Source organism: Gracilinanus agilis, chromosome 6 (assembly GCF_016433145.1).
Source record: "Gracilinanus agilis isolate LMUSP501 chromosome 6, AgileGrace, whole genome shotgun sequence".
Lineage (NCBI taxonomy): Eukaryota > Metazoa > Chordata > Mammalia > Didelphimorphia > Didelphidae > Gracilinanus > Gracilinanus agilis.
This window is the reverse complement of record NC_058135.1, coordinates 215,859,460-215,866,020: the sequence shown is the minus strand read 5'-3', so window position 1 is coordinate 215,866,020 and position 6,561 is coordinate 215,859,460. Positions and strand designations below refer to the sequence as shown.

At 38.8% G+C, this 6,561-nt stretch overlaps 1 protein-coding gene across 1 annotated transcript in view; it reads left to right on the top strand.

Annotated features, from left to right (window-relative positions):
* The first annotated feature begins 2,075 nt into the window (after nt 1-2,075).
* The window catches only part of AFAP1 (actin filament associated protein 1), a 147,577-nt gene continuing 143,091 nt past the window's right edge, over nt 2,076-6,561 (top strand). Inside the window, exon 1 of the mRNA XM_044681768.1 lies at nt 2,076-2,202. Coding sequence (XP_044537703.1) covers nt 2,076-2,202 — 127 coding nt within the window. The remainder of the gene's footprint in view (nt 2,203-6,561) is intronic.

Genomic DNA, 6,561 nt, shown 5'->3' with positions numbered 1-6,561 from the left:
GTAGGCAGGTAGGTAGGAGAACAAAGAAAAAGTCATGAAAACCCAGGGAAGAAAGGATGCTTGACAGTGCCAAATGCTATAGAGAAGTCAGGAATGGTAAAGATAAAGAAAAGACCATATTGTTGTGCCTTTTTTTAGATGTGTCCAACTTTTTGTGACCCTATTTGGGGTTTTCTTAGCAAAGATACTGGAGTGGTTTGCCATTTCCTTCTCTAGTTCATTCGAAAGATGAGGAAACTGAGACAAACAGTTAAGTAACTTGCCTAGGGTCACAGAGCTAATAAGTGTCTGAGGCTGGATTTGAACTCAGATCTCCAGGCTGAGTGTTCTGTTCAACTGTGCTACCTAGCTGCCAGAAACTACGTTTAGTGGTTCTTAAACATTGTCTGACAAGTTTGACAGTCTCTCTTATTTTCTTCAAAATGGAAATTGAATGCCAAGGAACTGGTATCTTCTGATGTGATGATGTCAGAATCACTCTGAGGCTATGGGGTCACAAATCCATCTGTTGGCAGGTGGCCTTGAAGTGAATCAGGGCTTTGTGGGCTTGGGATTTTTTGAGTATTTTTTATTATTTTTTTTTTTTTTTGCCTTAAGTGGTTTCTGTAGAGGAGTGCATTAGAGAGTCAAGGGTTCATCTTTAAAAGCCTCGCTCCATTTGAACAAATTGCTATGTACAGAGTATCCTTTTTTATATAACTTTCTTTTTTAATTAAAATTTTTTTATTAATAGAATCTATTTATAAATAACTCAGCACTTCTCCTCCCTCCCCGCATCATAGAAGGCATCATTTGGCAAACAGAAGTGCATATTTAGATTATGTCTTTCATGTTTCCATTTCAGTTCATTCTCTGATGATGACAATCACACATTATTCTTCAAGTATTAAATCCAGAGCTGTATATAATGTTCTCTTGGTTCTACTCATTTCACTGTTCATTATTTCTTGTAGGTCTTTCCAAGTTATTTTTTGTTTTGTTTTGTTTTTTAATTAGCCTGCTCATCATTTCTTATGGTGCAGTAGTAGTGCACAGAGAACTCTGCTAGATGCCCAGGAAGTTACAGGACTTGGATAAGACACAGCTTCTTGGAGGGGGCTAAGTCTGCTGGGGGAAAAGACAGACACAGACAACTAGAATTCCCAATAACTTGGGATAAGCACTTTAGAGAAGTCCAGAGGGAAGAAGTATAGAGAGTACAGGTATCTGACTTAGTGCGTTAGGCACTGGGCATGGGGTCAGGATGAGCTGGACTGCAACTCTATCTCAGGCACTTACTAGCCTTATTCCTCTAGACAAGTCACTCCATCGCTCTGTGCCTTGGTTTTTTCATCTGTAGAGTGATTGGGTTGCACTCGATGGACTCGACAATCCCTTCCTGCTCCAAGTCTGATTTATTATAGTTTGAGGGGAAAGGCCATTATTGGTAACATCAAGGAAGGCTACTTGGAAGAGGTAGCATTTGATTTGTGTTTTAAAGGACAGGTAAGAATTCAGAGGAGGCATTCCAGACATAGGAAATAATAGAAACAAAGACAAAAGGGACGGGCATATTTAGAAGACATTTAATAGTCCAGCGTAAAGTATATGTGGGGCTAGAATATGAGATAGGTGGAGGAAGGGGGAACAAAAATTTATTAAACACTGAATATGTGCTAGACACTATGCTAAGTGTTTTACAAATATTATCTTATTTGACTGTGGATGATTTGGTATCAGTCTTGTCTTTGGTAAACTAGGTATTTATAGTTGTTGTTTTTTTTTTAAATGCTTCCCTTCTGTTTTAGTATCAGTTCTAAGAGAGAAGAATGGCAAGGGCTAAACAATCAGGGTCAGGTGAGTTGCCCAGCATCACACAGCTAGGAAATGTCTGAGATCAAATTTAAATCCATGACCCCCTGACTCCAGGCTTGGTGGTTTATCCACTGTGCTACCTAGCTCTCCCTGGATATTTATAGCTGAGGATACTGTGTTCTAAGATAGAAGAAAAATAAAAAAAAATCTTATTTATATTTGAAGGTTTCCAAGTTAATGGGTTGGTTGTTATTTCTCTCTCTCTCTTTTTTTTTCCAGCAATGGAAGAGTTAATTGTTGAGCTGCGCCTATTCCTAGAATTATTGGACCATGAGTACCTAACATCAACGGTGAGGGAGAAGAAGGCAGCGATAACCAACATCCTCCTGAGAATACAGTCATCAAAAGGTGGGTGTCATAGCTGTTCAAGGTTATAGACCATGGAGCCTAAAGAAAGACTGAAACAAAGCACACTTAAATCCCCTGCACTGTTTGAGACTTGTCAATTAGCAAATTCAGATTCAACCCTAAAAGTGTGTGCTATGGAGTTGATAATGGTCTAGGTCTCTCTGTTTCTCTCTCTCTCTCTCTCTCTCTCTCTCTCTCTCTCTCTCTCTCTCTATCTCTATCTCTATCTCTCTCTCTCTCTGTCTCTGTCTCTCTGTCTCTCTCTCTATCTCTCTATCTCTCTGTCTCTGTCTCTCTCTGTCTCTCTCTCTCTGTCTCTCTCTCTCTGTCTCTCTCTCTCTGTCTCTGTCTCTCTCTGTCTCTCTCTCTCTCTCTGTCTCTCTCTGTCTCTCTGTCTCTCTCTCTCTCTGTCTCTCTCTCTCTGTTTCTCTCTCTCTCTGTCTCTTCTGANAGAGGAAGACTGTGACTCAGATTCTAATTAAAATTCCTGATAAAAGAGAGAGAATATTCTGGGAATGGGTAGGTAATGGCCACCTGGATCTGGATTAGGCGATACATTTGAGTAGAGTGAACCTGGGAGGAAAGGTTGTTGGATGATGGTGGCACACCAAAAGTCTAGAAATGACAGTGGGGAGAAAGAATATTCTGACTCCCCATCTAGGACCAATGAGTTGTGTGTGGGTGAGATACCAGCAAAAAGTACATCCAGTACTGGAAGGGATAATTAAGGATGAATGTATAATTCCAGAGGAGCCAGGTCTTGGTGAGTGATGGAAGATGGAAGAAGTAAGAGAAGACTCTAAAATGGAGGGAAATTTGTCAGTTATAGAGAGGGCATTCCAGAGAACACAGTGAAAGAAGCATGCAGAATTGGAGCGGGACATTGTGGAAACAGGTCTAAGGTGTATGGTAATGAAGGAGTAGGTAGCAGGAATTGGAGAGCAGCCTTTTCTCTTGGTCTGAAAACCAGTATCAGTGATTGACAAATTAAGAGAGCAATTTGCAGACTCCTTTATCCTCTGGACTGACTCACCATTATACCTAAGGAACTGGACAAGTCTTTTTTATCAACATCTGTCTCTTCCTAACCATATTCCTTCTAATTTCCAAACCTTCCCTTGCAGCAAAGAATAGGGAAGCAAAGCAAATCAACATGTTGGTAATGTCTGATCTTGTATACTACTACTACTACTACTACTACTACTACTACTACTACTACTACTACTACTACTACTACTACTATTAATTTTTTTAAGCCCTTACCTTCCAACTTAGAATCAATGCTGTGTATTGGTTCAAAGGCAGAAGAGTGATAAGGGCTAGGCAATTGGGATTATGTGACTTGCCCAGGGTCATACAGCTGGGAAGTTTCTAAGGTAGGATTTGAAACTGGGATCTCCCATTTCCAGCCCTATCTACCTTGCTTCTCCACCTCTTTTACACTTCTTGTTCACTGACTATAATTTCCATCTCATAAACCCTACTGGGTTGTATGTCTGGTCTTTGAGACCATGTACATGGTACGTAGTAGGTATTTATAAAATGCTTCATGACTTAACTAAATGGTACAGTGGAGAAAGTATTGGATTTGGAGTGAGAAGACCTGGCTTTGAATACAGGTTTTGCCACTTATTAGCTTTGGGTCTTTGGGCATATTATTTAAACTTTCTACAATTTAGATTCCTTGTCTAAAAAGTGAAGGGTTTAGATATTTGAAGTCCCATCCAGCTATGAATCTGTGATCCCATAACTATGTCTTCTTTATTTAAGAAACAAACAAACAAAAAGTTTATCTTTATCTTATGATGGCTTGGGATAAAAAGAAATAGGGCCACGGTGCTAGGCGAAATTTGTCTTCTTTTCCTTTGGTGTTCTCCCTACCATTCCGTAGCTCCTGCCCATTCCTCAGACGCTCAGGGTTTTTATGCTCCTGTGTGGCACAGTGGATAGAGAACTGGGTTTGGAGTCAGGAAGATCCTAGTTCAGTTTGGCTTTTGACACTTACTAGTTGTGTGACCTTGGGCAAGTCACTTAACCTCACTTGCCTCAGTTTCCTCAACTATAAAATGAACTGAAGAAGGAAATGACAAACCACTCCAGTATCTTTGCCAGGAAAATCCCAAATGGGGTCATGAAGAGTTGGTCACTATTGAAATGATTGAACAACAATAACCTCTCAGCCAGACTAAATAATCTCTCTGGATAAGATCTGTTTTACATCTATACTATTAAATTCAATAAGCCTTTCTTGTGCTAAAGTGTAATTAACTAAGAAGACTTAGCGGGTCACTCCCTCTCAGAGTTGCATTTTATAGCCTTAGTGTGGTGGAAAGAGCCCTGGATTTATTATCTGGAGGCTTCAGTTTTAATCTTGGCCTTACCACTCACTAGTTATATATAGATGTAGGTTGATAACTAACAACAGCAACAGACATTTATTAAGTAGCTTTGATAGGAAAAGCATTTTGCTGGGCATTGAAGATGTAATACAATAATAGTAGCAGTACAGTGTAAATATAGCATCTTAAGGTTTGCAAAATAATTTATGTGTTATTTCATTTGCAACAAAGAGTTTAGATAAGTTACAAAGAAGGTAAGGAGAGCCCTGGTCAGACTTGGGTTTGAGATTCTGTTTTGTTTTTTTTTTAATTCAAAGGTATTTTCTTTTCCCAATTACATGTATGAATAATTTTCAACATATATTTTCTGAAATTATAAGATCTAAATTGCTTCCCTCTCTTTCTTCCCTCCCCCCTCAGAGATGGTTGGCAATTTAATTTGGGTTCTACTTGTACTATAATGCAAAACCATAGTGATCATTATTATAAGAGAATACTCACATAGAGCCAAAACCCAAACATAAAACCAGAAATAGACTAATGTGAAAGATAATCTGTTCTGATTTCAGATGCCATTTGTAACACTGTTGTGTGACATTGGATGAATCATTTAACTGTAAAACCCATTTTAGTAGCCCTAAAATGATGGTGACTGGAGTAGAGAAGTTCTCCATCTAGGCTCATGATTCTACCAATCCATGGAAACAGTTGAGATCACACACACACAAAAGAATGCATAGTGAGAAGGGAAGAAGGTGCATGATACAGCCTTGAAATATTCATATTAAAGAGGAAGAAGATAATTAAAAAAAAAAAGGACTGAGGAGATGGTCAGCTATATAGCAGGAGTTCGTGTAGAAGAAAACAGTGTCATGGAAGCCAAGATAGAAAAGTCTCTAGGAGAAGTATATCATCAAAGAGAGTAAAATAAGACAAGGATAGAGAAAAGGCTATTCCTTTGGATCTAGCAGTTAAAAAGACATTTAGTAATTTTTGAGAGAATCCTTTAAGTCAAGAAATGAGGTTAGAAGCCATATTGAAAGAGATTGAGAATAGGGCAGCTAGTTGGCTCAGTGGGTAGAGAGCAATGCCTGGAAACAAGAGGCCCTAGGTTCAAATCTGGCTTCAGATACTTTGTGACCCTGGGCAAGTTACTTGCCTCCCATTGCCTAGCCCTTAACTGCTCTTTGGCATTGGTACCAATACTTAATATTAATTCTAAGACAGAAGGTAAGGTTTTTTTTTAATAAATTAAAAAAAACACACAACAAAAGATAGAAGATGAGAAGTTAGTGTCAGTTGAAGAAATTGTGTAAGAGAAAGTGTACCCCATTCCTTTCTGGAGTTTGGAACATTTGTACCAACTTCTGAGGTTTTCCCACTACCATTCTTTTTCTCCAACTTGTCCTTTATGCCCCTCTCCTATTTTTGTCCTACCAATCAGGTCCTGCCACAAATCTGCTTAATATATAGCTTTACTATTCTCCTATTGCCTACCAGATACAATTTAATCTCATCTGCCTGTTATTCAAGGTCTTCCATGCACACCTTATTTCATATAATTCTCTAATTACTTTATTGTTCAGCCCTCCTTTTCTTGTATTATGTTTCATTAATCATTTCCTCTTATTGTCCCACTGGACAGTTTTCCATCCTCTAAACATCCATTGCTCTTTGGCACTTGTACCTACCCTGTCTCCTTGGATCTAGAATGCTCTCCTTCCTTTTTATCTGATGGAACTTTGAAAGCCCAACTCAGGTGCCATTTTCTTGATGAAGACTTTCCCAGTCTTTCTTGTTTGTTATTTATGACTACTTTACCTCTTAAACTTCACATACTATCCCTTTCTCCACATTTCTCTTGGTCTTAATTTGTGATGTTGTATGTTGTAACTATTTGCATTCGTGTCTCCTGCCATGGTATCTCTCCTGGAATGTGAACTCTTTGAGGGCAACCAAAGATGAGATTCTGCATTCTGGCTATTTCCTCATTCCCTTCACTAATAGAGTGCTGACAAAC